This window comes from Salmo salar, chromosome 11 (assembly GCF_965601325.2).
Source record: "Salmo salar chromosome 11, fSalSal1, whole genome shotgun sequence".
NCBI lineage: Eukaryota > Metazoa > Chordata > Actinopteri > Salmoniformes > Salmonidae > Salmo > Salmo salar.
In genome coordinates this window covers 21,806,038-21,822,287 of record NC_138301.1, presented here as the reverse complement: position 1 = coordinate 21,822,287, position 16,250 = coordinate 21,806,038, and the positions used below count along the sequence as shown (strand labels likewise).

Sequence of the window (16,250 nt, the reverse complement as noted above, 5' to 3'; positions counted from 1 at the left end):
ATGGGGAATTGAAAAATTGTATGGTTGAGAGGGAGGAGGCAAAAGGAATGACAAGTAAGTCTGGCTGCACAACCGATTGGCAAACTTATTGCAAATTGAGATATGTGACTAAACTGAATAAAAAGAAGAAACTACACTATGAAACAAAGATAAATGACAAAGAACAATAGTAAAAAGCTTTGGATCCATAATAAATACACATAGCTAAGCTCAGCTGTGAAACACATTGTTTATTTTTGGCGTCTGTCTATTAGCCAAAGCACAATCTCTATATCTCACCCTCTCTCTACCCCACTACTACAATGGATGGTGGGTGCCAGTTGAACACAACCCAGTTCAGTGTTCGGAGGATGGCTGGGTCCAGAGATACAAACAGAAACAGCCCTCTCCAACACGCTGTTTCAAAGGGAATAGGGAAGATGATAGGGCGGGGCAGGGGTGATTAAAATTCTGCTGGAGTAGAAGGCGGCAGACGAGAGACTTTGGCTCCAGGCACAACTCTCCAACACGGAGCGGGAGGGCCCTGCAGGGGGAGGAGCAGGCTCACACATCATGTTCTGGATTGTTGATGAGCTGAAGGGGCCATGGTGCCTCTGTCTACTACACAATATTCACGGTTTTAAAACAGTAACCAACATGTAGTACGATTGTTTTTTCTAGCACCTAATTGTTATCTTTTTTACAAAAACAATTCAGAGGCAAACACTTAAATGAATGCTTATTTAATATGAAGCTGTGAGTGCAATGCACTATTTCAAGACCGATTGATGGACCACGACAACAACATCTAAAAGCAGAAGGGATACAGACAGTCCCATGGCATTTCAATGACCCCAACCCCCCCATAGAGGAAGTCATCGGAGGTAGCAATAATCCGAGGAATACCTAATCCGGGGGCTAGCAGAGCGGAGCGGGCAGTTAAGCTCACGTAAACAAGCTTTTGTTTTCATGGTGTCTGCTGTAGGACACCAATGCTAGGGAACATCAGACCACCAGACCAGTGCTTTACATTGTGGTGCAGACTGCAGTGGACAGCCAAAACTGCCCAAATGTCTAGAGCAGCATCTCTGACACCAACATTATGGACAAGAGCTAAACACCCAACACATGACCATAAAGAGAAGCTCTGGGTGCCATAGCAGGGAGGGGACAAACATTCAAACACACAACACAGAGATGCTGACAAGTGTGTCTTAACGGCATGAGTGCACAGAGCCAGACAGCCATAGTCGGGTCTGGGGGGGATGTGTTTGTGCGCAGCGCCGGCAGACTGAGATAAACTGAAATCCCCTGTCGTTAACCCTTTCCCCTTGACTGGCCTCTGCTAGCGGTGTGGTCAGCAGCCCCCATCAAACATAGCCATAGCGTACACACACTGCATACGTACGTACACACACACACACGCTCCCCACCCTGTTCAATTGGTTTCTAAGAATAGAAGTATTCGCCCCTCTGTCTTTTCTATTCGCCTCTTTGTTGCTAGGGGAACGGGAGCTCACCAATGGCTAAAGTTATCAGCCACTGAGCAACGTTAGCGATGGGGGGGATAAATAAAAATGGCTCACAGACAGACGTCGTGGAGCCAATTGGACTCTCCATTTTAGAAGGAGAATCTCATGGAGTGGAAGAGAGTAAACAGACACGCTGGGCTGACAAAGGAGCCATGACTACTATTGGTCCTTCACTGGCAGAGCACAGGACATCACACCCTGCTGCTGCCAGACAAGCCCCCCTACTTCACACAGCACACTTCCAAAGTTGAAGTAGGGACAAGTCAATGTTTTTCAAATACTCTACAAACCATCGACTACAATCAAAGTCCAATACAAATTCTCAACTATATTTATATGGACAGGGTTGGGGAGTCACGGATTACAAAAAAACAGTAACTGTAATCCGTTACCAGCAAAAAATATTGTAATCAGATTAGACACTTTTGAAAAACTAGATTACTTTTAAATTCAGAAAGAACATTTGTGGAAAAAAACTTGACACCGGTTTTCTATATGACATTCAAATCAGCATTGAAAAAGGTTCAAGTTTAAGTTTGTTCCACCTGAGCGAGTCTGACTACAAGCCAGAGACCACTATGATGACACACCAAATGTGTTTGATGGATCGCGGGAAAAGAGCAGGAATAGGCTTTTGTGGGTTACAGTGCAAGCTGTCTTCCGATGGTGCGACTGCTGTCGGCATCCAAAGATGATCCAACTTGAATAAAGGCTTGGAGGTAAGGATGACAGTAGTGGTTTAGTCTACAGCGATACGGATATCCTTTATTATTGATATCTACATAGCGTATTGATGTGAATCACACTGCTGCTCTATGATGTAGCTATTTGTGCCTCATGGATTGTGGTTGTTGTGGATGGCTGTTCGCAATTCTAAAAAGGTGTATTTGAGCCCAATAATGGTTTAATTCAAGAAGTTTAAGCTAACAATCATTGTTTTTGAAACCAGTGGCCAGAGTGAAAAATGCACTGTTGCAACAGCTGCACAGTGCAAATGCAAACCTATGGAATACAAGTGGGGCTTTTTTTTCTTCAGTAGTGCTCAAAGCATGCCATACCATGAGCGCAGCATTTATTTTTCAACTCCAATCAATGAGCCCAGTCAGTCCTCCATGACGACAAAATCATAAACAACAGAGAAGGGCTGGCTAATAAGTCCTTCGTTTTGGGGTCATGCTCAGGTAAAACAATTTGGCTAATCTATACTTCCATATTTCCAAGTCCTATTCTTGAAGATCAATGGGTATAATAACATTTATTGGAATGACTGGAATTCTGATCGACTTTAGTTTTTAATGTAAAGATATAATTTAATCGTATTATTATATGTAGTAGAAAGCGATGGGTTAGAAGAAGCCTACATAACCAACCCATCAAGTAAAATTTAACATCCATATATGGCCACCTATGTAAACTTTAAGATTGATTTATCCTGCAATAGATGTGGTTCAATTGGTAACATACATTTTTGTCTTCTTCTAATGCCTCTTAAGGGGAAAGTAATCTAGAAGTAACGGAATGTAATCATATTATGTTACGGAGTTTGGGTAATCCAAAAGTTGTGTTACCAATTACAATTTTGGACAGGTAACTAGTAACTAATGGATTACACTTAGAAAGTAACCTACCCACCTCTGTATATGGATACCTGTAGTCATCACTGCTTGGGCGTACAAGATCCCTCACTGTTGGCCATGGTTTAGTTTCATTACTGCTGGTAATTAGTTCAGTATCAAAGTTTTATCCCATCACGCAAGTGATCGTGAGAGAAATAATCGCATCGTAGAACATTTTTAAAAACCCAGACTAGACAGCTAGCACATAACAGTACTAAAATGCTGCTAGCAGTAGGTGGTACCGCAATGCCACACACAACAAAAACTGAGCATTCATTTTCCACAATCATGTTCATTGATACTCTCATTTTAGTAGGGTCTGCTCTGTTCTACATTTTGGGAGTTGAGACATAAAAGGTTATCGTTAGAAGGGGAATCGACCAATTGTTGGACCAAACCTCAAATGCAAATAGCAAGTTGAAACTACTTGTTGTCAGAGAGGTTGAAGTGGTCTTTCGGCTTTGTTGTTTTGAGTGGCAGGGGGAGGGGCTTGGTGTCTGTGTGTGAGTGGGAAGGTGCACAGCGCACACAGCACAGAAGGATCGAAGGAGACGAGACCAAAAAGACAAATGCTTATAAAAACTGAAAACATTGCGTTAAAACATACATTCAAATTAATTCCATATAGTCGCCCAGCCCTGCTTCTCTAGTCATTCAACTTCAGCCACTTATAGACCTTACATCTCTGAAATTCATTTGGACTTTGACTGGCCTGGGTATGAAGACCCTACAAACTACAGCAAACAGCACCCTTCGCAGGGCAAGGGTCCACACTTGGATGACAATTCTAAATGAGTCAGTGTCAGCAGACAGTCCACACTCCCCTGCACCTTCACACGGACAAGGTTAAATACCCATCACCACCATCCCTAATAGAATATCAGTCCCTTCGGTACAAACAACATCAACAGAACAATTATAGCCTGGTTGTATTCTCGCGCCAACAACAACACTATAGCTTTTTGTTGGATGAAAGACAAGTTCATAAATGGCAGTTACACAGCTAGCTATGCTATGTGTCGGCAAAACTGAGCTATGGCGTCAACCCGACAACTTTATTACCGAGCCTGATACCATCTAGGAGAATGAACTAGACGTGAGAGGAAGCCAGATTGTTTGTGTTGAGGCTCAGAGAAACTGAAAGCTATTAGAAGAAACGATAACACACAGGGAGATATAAATGGTAATTAACAGGTTAAGCCTCTGGTTACATTGGCCTGCTACTGTACATTACCTACTTTGTGTTCTCTCTCTCTAAGAACCACTAACCTCTGAGTCTTCCAACTAAACCCAAAGCTCTACAGTGAATGAATATTCACACAAAGGGCAACTATAACTGAGGACATCTGACCAGAACCAGTTTGATATGAGGCCAGACACCAGAAAGAGACGCATAAAGCAGACCCTGATGGTGGAAGACTAGTAATATTACTAAGACATTACTAGTGGAGCGTGGGCTGGACATTAGTGATTCAATACACACAGAGATGGGTTACTCCACTGAAAGACTAAAAACAGCCACCTCTCCCCAGAGACCACTCTCACATCTCCATAAGACACAGTCTGAGGCAGGAAACAACCACAGTGTATCAACACAAGTTTCATTATTGATGTGTGTTCTACTTATCACCACCGCTGACACATTCAAAGTCTGTAAATGAAAACAGAGAGAGGGAGAGGGGTTAATATTAGACGCTATTGCTTTCCCATGTCCTCTAGAAATCCTTAAGAGGCAAAGAAAACAAAGTCTGTCGGAATTGAAAAACACAAGACCCTTGTGGAATACAACTGAAGGCATTAACCTTTAATGAGCGCAGCTGATGCAAGGTATTGTGTGAGATTGCAACATTTAGCACCGTAAAGCTGACTGGAGTACGGGAGCTGACTGGAGCATTGCTAACTCTGGCACCTGCCACGAACATGGACATTTGTGTGAAACTTTAGGGCTCCAGGGATTCTGGATTCGGCACTTAACAGTACACGAAACAGGACTTTAACCACTGGGATTGGGGTCCCCTTTCACTGAGGAAGAGAGAGAGGCAAGGCAGGTCAATGAGGACAAACAACACTCGTTGACCTCCTTATACGTGTAACCTGAGTGCATAACGTAGGCTACAATGTGGCAGTGGTGGTGGGTGATTTGATTGCTTTGACAGGTCTAGCCGTCTATCCTCAACATACCTCTTGGTAAGGTACCTCTGACAAGCTGAAGCCCAGCCTGCAATATTGAATAAACACAGCAGGTTTCCCAGAGTAACTAGCGTAGCCTTGACCTCTGCTCAGTCTCCTGCCTCTCCTGGTCGCAATGCACTGGATCTTACCTCAGTGTTGTATAGCACCCATCTCTATTGACAGGCTAAATATTTCTATACTTGCTCAATTACAGTACACGTAGGGCCAAATCCTCACATGAACACACGTAAACATCTTGAACTTTCAGGTAAGCCATGTGCTGCAGATGAGTTATGTTCAAGTATGTCAAGTTGGGCTTTAGATGATACTGTATGTTCAATCACACCGGGGTTGACTGAATTTCAGTTGAAGGCCAGAACCTATGAGAAAAAACACACCAAGGTCTAAAAAGATGAGGTGATGACAAAGGGACATGACCACTGGTTTGGTTACAACACCAAGCACAGAGGTAGAGTGTTTCATCCCATCTTCTGGAGACCATTACGAGCCGAATACTGTGTAGTATAACTATAAGAATCATTAAGTAAGATTAAATGGGTTAGTGTGGTTTAAGTGAGATCATTGAACAGGACTGAGCAGCATTTTATGGTCAGCAATGGCTGTTTCATAACAGGGCTACTTTCAGCTCTGACATCAAGTGTGGTATAAATAAGTCAAACATGGGACCACCTGTTAAAATACTACAGACAGTAGATGGCAATGCTGCTTCTCTAACATAGTCTCACTACACTGGCGAAGAGGTGAGATAAGCCCAGAGATTACATTTCAGAAACCTAAAATTGACCTTACCTTATTCAAGTCAAAAACCAACCTTAAACATTGGGGGGGAAAGTGTAACAATTGTGAACAGAGCATACATTGTGGTTAAAGGCTTTATAACAAGGAAGACTCACCAAAATATTGTCCACCTTTGACTGTACAGATTTACTGAAAAAAAGAGAAACATAAGACAAATTAGTATGACGCAAGTGTAACGTGAGCACCATGCATACACCGGATTTATTAATAAATCATTGTAACGTAAGGCATGAGACAACCCTCCCACCAGCTTCTCGCTGGTCGTAACCAATATATCCCAGGAACACGTTGTCATATGTAAAAATGGAGACAGACACTACATAAATGTCCTATAGCACTCAACGCCTATTAATAACACCTCCCTCAGAAAGTCCGTGACAGTCATTGAGGGGACTTCAATCCAGTACAAACCGGTATCTAGGCCTAATCCATATAAAAAAGTACTGTAAAATCTGACTTGACCTCAAGGCAATATCATACTGCTAGAAACACAGAAAGGAAAGTCAACCTATCATTAATTTATCCCACAGCATTTTAGTCAAAGGACCTAAAATGCTGTCTCTCTCAGACAGACAGTTAAAATCAAATAGAGAAAACGGACTCACTGACTGTTGGTTACAATCGTTCACAGACAACCTGCTACAGTTCCTCACAGTGAAGTGAGCGAAGAGGCTGCTAATGCTTTTACAGTCAGAGATTCTCGTTGCCCCTTGCTGAGTCCGCCCACTCAAAAACAACACACATCTACTCCCATAGCCTGAATTGACCCAATTTCCTCTCCATAGCTTTCAGAAATGTCACGTGAGGCAAGGCCTAGACATTGGTGTGAACCACAACAACTCAAAAGGTTAATTGAGAGATGCAGAATTGAAAACACTTTCTCTCACTCTCAATGTGTGTGTGGCTACACATTCTGCAGCTCAAGAGGTGTGTGGTCCATGACACTTCTCCAATTGAACCACATGGTAAATCCCTCTCTGTGTGGCACAGCCCACTTTCAAGTCAGTTTACCTGGATAACATAGTAGGAGATGGTAACTTGGCTCTCATACAACTACGAATCAATGCAAGAACTGGTCATAATGAGGCAGGCTGCTTCTATTTGATCATCTATTACAATGAAGGGGCAGAACCTAGGACTTACTTATTTGTTAAGTAAAAGTAAAAGTCAGGTTCAGATGTCAGGTTGTTGCTGTGTGATATGGTACCAGGCTGTTACTAGGTTACTCAGGGCAGGTCAGAATCAGGAGACTGTTATTAGCTGTGACAGAAAGTAAAGCTTTAATGGACTGTTACTAGGTGATGCCAGGATTTCTCAGTGTTGATAATAAGCAGGTCTGCCAGGTTCCTCTCATTAAGCTGTTTCTAGGTAAGGCCAGGCAGGTACCGAGAGAGCGCCTCGTTAAGTCATTGTTGCTGTGGGGAGCTGGGAGGGGATTGGGAAAGACAGGATTTAGATTCTCCCTGCCGGCTCCTTAGTGCACATCACTCCAGTTTTAAAATGTTCTGCAGCAATTATACCCCAGTTCTGGTCACACAGAGCCCCTGACTGAGCATGACCTAACAAGCTCTGTCTAGAATCACTTAGTCTGGACTAGAACTTCACTTGGCAGGGTACACAATAATGTTGATGACTGGCATTACAAAGTGGGTTTAGGGTTAAATCAAACTGCAGTATAAAAATGGCACAGATTCATCTGACATTTTTATTAAAAAAAATAATCCAAAAAAAAAAAAATGAAAACAACATTCCTGTGGGTCAGAGTGGAGTCTGAGTTTGTATTTCTCGAGAAAAGCCATCCCTCCCTGTCCCTAAATTCTGAGTTTGGTGATTTTCATGTGAAACATGGACCCATTGCCATGCAATGTACCTATGTTGAGACTGTACGTACGTAGAGACTGAGGAAGTCTGGTTTCTAAACACATCCTGTTGAACCATGGGCTGGCAGTAGAGGAGTTCAGCTCTGAGTGATGAACCCCCTCACACTGCCTGTTGGCCTCATTCATCTATATCCAAGCTGCACCAGGTCACTGAGGTAAACTTCAACATGTCTGATCTAATTCTTTTAGCTTATTTAGTGGCCTGCACCAAGTGCCACAGCTTGAGATTTACATGATTGATTGTATATATTTGCAGGATTTTGTCTCACAAAATCCTTTCTGCACTAAGCAGCTAACTGCTGCATGTATTGAATTACCCTTAGTTACCCAGTTCAGAAACCCTTGAATGATCACCTAATGTCCCTACATCTACCACAAAACAGGTCTTATTTCAGCCTTTTAATAAATCATTCTGAAACATTGAGAAAGATAAGAACCTAAGTCAAAACACAAATCAACATCCGAAAAAGATAACTGGTAATATGACCTGACATGTTCAAATAATTCACATCTTATGAAATAATAAACACTAAAATGTTACATTAATAGGGACTGTGTGTATTGTATTTTCCTGAAAAGCACTCTGATTTCCAAAGGCAGCAGAGCAGACTCTCTCCCCCCCCCCCCCCCACCAGCTGGCCCCTCCTGTACTCCCCCCTATTGAACGTAAACAGTCAGAGCCGGCAGGAAGGGGCAGCCCTGGCTGCTCACTGTCTGCCACCCTCCCTCAATATGGCCGGTTCAGGGAGAAATTGGATTGCCTGACATTCACCTCTAAACCTCAGCGACCGCAGACAGTAGCCTGACACTGGGGAAGGCTGGAGCACCAAAGCTGTGCTATTCTGAATTATCAATGTGGGGAGACACTCCAACGGCGAGCCTCTCTGAACCTCTCTGATCTCATATTCTTCTGCTAGAGTGGTGATGGTGAATCTTTTAAACTGAAGCCTGACATACCATCAGAACAGCCACCAAATTGAGTGTGGAGCAGATATAGCCCACTACTAAAACTGGGAGTTACAGTTCATAAGTAGACAATTGGACTATAATCAGATCGAACATAACTTTCACAGTTGTTTAAAGACAGTAGGTCAACTGTTAAATAGAGCTACCACCAAAGACATGACATCCCTTCGCTCCACTCCAGAGTCAGTCAAATGTTGAAAGCCACCATTTACCCACACTGAGGTTTTTTCAGGACACAGACAGTCTCATGGCTGGTGAAAACTCAGTGAGTATGGGCTTAAGTGAATTTTGGTGTACAGCTCAATCAACAAAAAAAAAACAAGTACAAGCCATCGGGTGCTGAAAGTAGAGGCCGACCGATTAATCCGAATGGCCGATTAATTTAGGCCGATTTCAGGTTTTCATAACAATCGGTAATCGGCATTTTTGGCCACAGATTTCCCGAATTGAAAAAAATATATATATGTATTACACCTTTATCTAACTAGGTAAGTCAGATTAAGAACACATTCTTATTTTCAATGACGGCCTAGGAACGGGAGTTAACTGCCTTGTTCAGGGGGGATTCGGGGATTCGTTTTTGCAACCTTCCGGTTACTAGTCCAACGCTCTAACCACCTGCCTTACATTACACTCCACGAGGAGCCTGCATGGCAGGCTGACTACCTGTTACGCGAGGGCAGCAAGAAGCCAAGGTAAGTTGCTAGCTAGCATTAAACTTATCTTATAAAAAACGATCAATCTTAACATAAATCACTAGTTAACTACACATGGTTGATGATATTACTAGTTTATCTAACGTGTCCTGCGTTGCATATAATCGATGCGGTGCCTGTTAATTTCTCATCGAATCACAGCCTACTTTGACAAACGGGTGATGATTTAACAAGCGCATTTGCGAAAAAAAGCACTGTTGTTGCACCTAGCCACAAACATCAATGTCTTTCTTTAAAATCAATACACAAGTATATATTTTTAAACCTGCATATTTAGTTAATATTGCCTGCGAACATGAATGTGTCACTTCTCTTGCGTTCCGTGCAAGCAGTCAGGGTATATACAGCAGTTAGGGCCGCCTGGCTCATTGCGAACTGTGTGAAGTCCATTTATTCCTAACAAAGGCCGTAATCAATTTGCCAGAATTGTACATAATTATGACATAACATTGAAGGTTGTGCAATGTAACAGGAATATTTAGACTTAGGGATGCCACCCGTTAGATAAAATACAGAACGGTTCCGTATTTCACTGAAAGGAAAAACATTTGTTTTCGAGATGATAGTTTCCGGATTCGATCATATTAATGACCAAAAGCTCGTATTTCTGTGTGTTATGTTAAAATTAAGTCTATGATTTGATATTTGATAGAGCAGTCTGACAGAGCGATGGTAGGCAGCAGCAGGCTCGTAAGCATTCATTCAAACAGCACCTTTGTGCATTTTGCAAGCAGCTCTTCGCAATTCCTCAAGCATTGCGCTGCTTATGACTTCAAGCCTATCAACCCCCGAGATTAGGCTGGTGTAACCGATGTGAAATGGCTAGCTAGTTAGCGGGTGCGCGCTAATAGCGTTTCAAACATCACTCGCTCTGAGACTTGGAGTAGTTGTTCCCCTTGCTCTGCATGGGTAACGCTGCTTCGAGGGTGGCTGTTGTCGATGTGTTCCTGGTCCGAGCCCAGGTAGGAGCGAGGAGAGGGACGGAAGCTATACTGTTACACTGGCAATACTAAAGTGCCTACAAAAACATCCAATCGTCAAAGGTATATGAAATACAAATCGTATAGAGAGAAATAGTCCTATAATTCCTATAATAACTACAACCTAAAACTTCTTACCTGGGAATATTGAAGTCATGTTAAAAGGAACCACCAGCTTTCATATGTTCTCATGTTCTGAGCAAGGAACTTAAATGTTAGCTTTCTTACATGGCACATATTGCACTTTTACTTTCTTCTCCAACACTTTGTTTTTGCATTATTTAAACCAAATTGAACAAGTTTCATTATTTATTTGAGGCTAAATTGATTTTATTGATGTATTATATTAAGTTAAAATAAGTGTTCATTCCGTATTGTTGTAATTGTCATTATTACAAATAAATACATTTACTTTTTTTTATAAATACATAAAAAAAAATACAAAAAATAAAACATAAAAACCCCCCCAAAAAAATATTTACAAAATAAAATAAAAAAAACGGCCGATTAATCGGTATCGGGTTTTTTTGGCCCTCAAATAAAATCGGTATTGGCGTTGAAAAAAATCATAATCGGTCGACTTCTAGTTCAAATAACAGACTGGAAGCTTCAAAAGGAGGGTGGGGCTTAGAATCATTGTTCTTCCTCTGTCAACCATGGTTACCTGCAAGGAAACACGTGCCATCATCATTGCTTTGCACAAAAAGGGCTTCACAGGCAAGGATATTGCTGCCAGTAAGATTGCACCTAAATCAACCATTTATCGGATCATCAACAAACTTCAAGGAGAGCGCTTCAATTGTTGTGAAGACGGCTTCAGGGCGCCCAAGAAAGTCCAGAAAGAGCCAGGACCGTCTCCTAAAGTTGATTCAGCTGCGGGATCGGGGCACCACCGGTACAGGGCTTGCTCAGGAATGGCAGCAGGCAGGTGTGAGTGCATATGCACGCACAGCGAGGCAAAGACTTTTGGAGGATGGCCTGGTGTCAAGGGCAGCAAAGAAGCCACTTCTCTCCAGGAAAAACATCAGGGACAGACTGATATTCTGAAAAAGGTACAGGGATTGGACTGCTGAGGATTGGGGTAAAGTCCATTTTCTCTGATGAATCCCCTTTCCGATTGTTTGGGGCATCCAGAAAAAAGCTTGTCCGGAGAAGACAAGGTGAGAGCTACCATCAGTCCTGTGTCATGCCAACAGTAAAGCATCCTGAGACCATTCATGTGTGGGGTTGCTTCTCAGGAAAGGGAGTGGGCTCACACAATTTTGCCTAAGAACACATCCATGAATAAAGAATGGTACCAACACATTCTCCGAGAGCAACTTCTCCCAACCATCCAGGAACAGTTTGGTGATGAACAATGCCTTTTCAAACATGATGGAGCACCTTGCCATAAGGCAAAAGTGATAACTAAGTTGCTCGGGGAACGAAACATCGATATTTTGGGTCCATGTCCAGGAAACTCCCCAGAACTTAATCCCATTGAGAACTTGTGGTCAATCCTCAAGAGGCGGGTGGACAAACAAAAATCCACAAATTCTGACAAACTCCAAGCATTGATTATGCAAGAATGGGCTGCCATCAGTCAGGATGTGGCCCAGAAGTTAATTGACAGCATGCCAGGGCGTTGCAGAGGTCTTGAAAAAGAAGGGTCAACAGCGCAAATATTGACTCTTTGCATCAATTTCATGTAATTGTCAATAAAAGCCTTTGACACTTGTAATTATACTTCAGTATTCCATAGTAACATCTGACAAAAATATCTAAAGACACTGAAGCAGCAAACTTTGTGAAAATGTATATTTGTGTCATTCTCAAAACTTTTGGCCACGACTGTAGACTTCGCCTTGTGCACAGGGGAATTGTCATGGTGAAAGAGGAAAGGGCCTTCCCCAAACTGCTGCCACAAAGTTGGAAGCACAGAATTGTCTATAATGTCATTGTATGCAGTAGCGTTAAGATTTCCCTTCACTGGAACTAAGGGGCCTATTCTGAACCTGTTCTGTGAGCTTGTGTGGCCTACCACTTGGCGGCTGTGCCGTTGTTGCTTCTAAACATTTCCACTTCTCAATAACAGTAATTCACAGTTGACCGGGGCAGCATTAGCAGGGCAGAAATTTGACGAACTGACTTGTTGGAAAGGTGGCATCCTATGACAGTGCCACGTTGAAAGCCACTGAGCTCTTCAGTAAAGGCCATTCTACTGCCAATGTTTATCTATGGAGATTGCATGGCTGTGTGCTCTATTTTATACACATGGCAGCAACGGGTGTGGCTGAAATAGCCGAATCCACTAATTTGAAGGGGTGTCCACATTAGAGGTCGACCGATTATGATTTTCCACCTTTATTTAACCAGGTAGGCAAGTTGAGAACAAGTTCTCATTTACAATTGCGACCTGGCCAAGATAAAGCAAAGCAGTTCGACACATACAACAACACAGAGTTACACATGGAGTAAAACAAACATACAGTCAATAATACAGTAGAAAAATAAGTCTATGTACAATGTGAGCAAATGAGGTGAGATAAGGGAGGTAAAGGCAAAAAAGGCCATGGTGGCAAAGTAAATACAATATAGCAAGTAAAACACTGGAATGGTAGATTTGTAGTGGAAGAAAGTGCAAAGTAGAAATAATGGGGTGCAAAGGACCAAAATAAATAAATAAATAAATAAATAAATACAGTAGGGGAAGAGGTAGTTGTTAGGGCTAAATTATAGATGGGCTATGTACAGGTGCAGTGATCTGTGAGCTGCTCTGACAGCTGGTGCTTAAAGCTAGTGAGGGAGATAAGTGTTTCCAGTTTCAGAGATTTTTGTAGTTCGTTCCAGTCATTGGCAGCGGAGAACTGGAAGGAGAGACGGCCAAAGGAGGAATTGGCTTTGGGGGTGACCAGAGAGATACTCCTGCTGGAGCACATGCTATAGGTTTGTGCTGCTTTGGTGATCAGTGAGCAGAGATAAGGGGGGACTTTACCTAGCAGGGTCTTGTAGATGACCTGGAGCCAGTGGGTTTGGCGACGAGTATGAAGCGAGGGCCAGCCAACGAGAGCGTACAGGTCGCAGTGGTGGGTAGTATATGGGGCTTTGGTGACAAAACGGATGGCGCTATGATAGGCTGCATCCAGTTTATTGAGTAGGGTATTGGAGGCTATTTTGTAAATGACATTGCCGAAGTCGAGGATCGGTAGGATGGTCAGTTTTACGAGGGTATGTTTAGCAGCATGAGTGAAGGATGCTTTGTTGCGAAATAGGAAGCCAATTCTAGATTTAACTTTGGATTGGAGATGTTTGATGTGAGTCTGGAAGGAGAGCTTACAGTCTAACCAGACACCTAGGTATTTGTAGTTGTCCACATATTCTAAGTAAGAACCGTCCAGAGTAGTGATGCTGGACGGGTGGGCAGGTGCGGGCAGTGATCGGTTGAAGAGCATGCATTTAGTTTTGCTTGTATTTAAGAGCAGTTGGAGGCCACGGAAGGAGAGTTGTATGGCATTGAGGCTCGTCTGGAGGGTAGTTAACACAGTGTCCAAAGAAGGGCCAGAAGTACACAGAATGGTGTCGTCTGTGTAGAGGTGGATCAGAGACTCACCAGCAGCAAGAGTGACATCATTGATGTATACAGAGAAAAGAGTTGGCCCAAGAATTGAACCCTGTGGCACCCCCTTAGAGACTACCAGAGGCCCGGACAACAGGCCCTCCGATTTGACACATTGAACTCTATCAGAGAAGTAGTTGGTGAACCAGGCGAGGCAATCATTTGAGAAACCAAGGCTATTGAGTCTGCCGATGAGGATGTGGTGATTGACAGAGTCGAAAGCCTTGGCCAGGTCAATGAATACGGCAGCACAGTATTGTTTCTTATCGATGGCGGTTACGATATCGTTTAGGACCTTGAGCGTGGCTGAGGTGCACCCATGACCAGCTCTGAAACCAGATTGCATAGCGGAGAAGGTGCGGTGGGATTCGAAATGGTCGGTAATTTGTTTGTTGACTTGGCTTTCGAAGACCTTAGAAAGGCAAGGTAGGATAGATATAGGTCTGTAGCAGTTTGGGTCAAGAGTTTCCCCTCCTTTGAAGAGGGGGATGACAGCAGCTGCTTTCCAATCTTTTGGAATCTCAGACGACACGAAAGAGAGGTTGAACAGGCTAGTAATAGGGGTTGCAACCATTTCGGCAGATAATTTTAGAAAGAAAGGGTCCAGATTGTCTAGCACGGCTGATTTGTAGGGGTCCAGATTTTGCAGCTCTTTCAGAACATCAGCTGACTGGATTTGGCAGAAGGAGAAATGGGGAAGGCTTGAGTGAGTAGCTGTGGGGGGTGCAGTGCTGTTGACCGCGGTAGGGGTAGCCAGGCGGAAAGCATGGCCAGCTGTAGAAAAATGTTTATTGAAATTCTCAATTATAGTGGATTTATCGGAGGTGACAGAGTTTCCTATCCTCAGTGCAGTGGGTAGCTGGGAGGAGGTGTTGTTATTCTCCATGGACTTTGCAGGAAGCAAATTTCTGCTTGAAAAAGCTAGCCTTGGCTTTTCTAACTGCCTGTGTATATTGGTTTCTAACTTCCCTGAAAAGTTGCACATCACGGGGACTGTTCGATGCTAATGCAGAACGCAACAGGATGTTTTTGTGTTGGTTAAGGGCAGTCAGGTCTGGAGAGAACAAAGGGCTATATCTGTTCCTGGTTCTAAATATCTTGAATGAGGCATGCTTATTTAAGATGGTGAGGAAGGAATAAAAGAAATAATAACCAGGCATCCTCTACTGAAGGGATGAGGTCAATATCCTTCCAGGATACCTGGGCCAGGTCGATTAGAAAGGCTTGCTCGCTGAAATGTTTCAGGGAGCGTTTGACAGTGATGAGTGGAGGTCGTTTGACCGCTGACCGGATGCAGGCAATGATCGGTGAGATCTTGGTTGAAAACAGCAGAGGTGTATTTAGAGGGCAAGTTGGTTAGGATGATATCTATGAGGGTACCCGTGTTTACGGCTTTGGGGTGGTACCTGGTAGGTTCATTGATAATTTGTGCGCGATTGAGGGCATCAAGCTTAGATTGTAGGATGGCTGGGGTGTTAAGCATGTCACAGTTCAGGTCACCTAGCAGCACGAGCTCTGAAGATAGATGGGGGGCAATCAGTTCACATATGGTGTCCAGAGCACAGCTGGGGGCAGAGGGTGGTCTATAGCAGGCGGCAACGGTGAGAGACTTGTTTTTAGAGAGATGGATTTTTAAAAGTAGAAGTTCAAATTGTTTGGGTACAGACCTGTATAGTAGGACAGAACTCTGCAGGCTCTCTCTGCAGTAGATTGCAACACCGCCCTCTTTGGCCATTCTATCTTGTCTGAAAATGTTGTAGCTAGGGATGAAGATTTCAGAGTTTTTGGTGGACTTCCTAAGCCAGGATTCAGACACGGCTAGGACATCCGGGTTGGCAGAGTGTGCTAAAGCAGTGAATAAAACAAACTTAGGGAGAAGGCTTCTAATGTTAACATGCATGAAACCAAGGCTATTACGGTTACAGAAGTCATCAAAAGAGGGCGCCTGGGGAATAGGAGTGGAGCTAGGCACTGCAGGGCCTGGATTCACCTCTA

The 16,250-nt window shown here is 43.3% G+C and overlaps 1 protein-coding gene across 2 annotated transcripts in view; it reads right to left on the bottom strand.

The window, feature by feature from the left end:
* The window catches only part of LOC106562212 (DNA-binding protein RFX7), a 42,492-nt gene that overhangs the window by 20,430 nt on the left and 5,812 nt on the right, over positions 1-16,250 (bottom strand). For both annotated transcript variants that reach the window (XM_014126924.3, XM_014126926.3), the window contains exon 2: positions 6,214-6,247. In XM_014126924.3, coding sequence (XP_013982399.3) covers positions 6,214-6,247 — 34 coding nt within the window. The remainder of the gene's footprint in view (positions 1-6,213; positions 6,248-16,250) is intronic.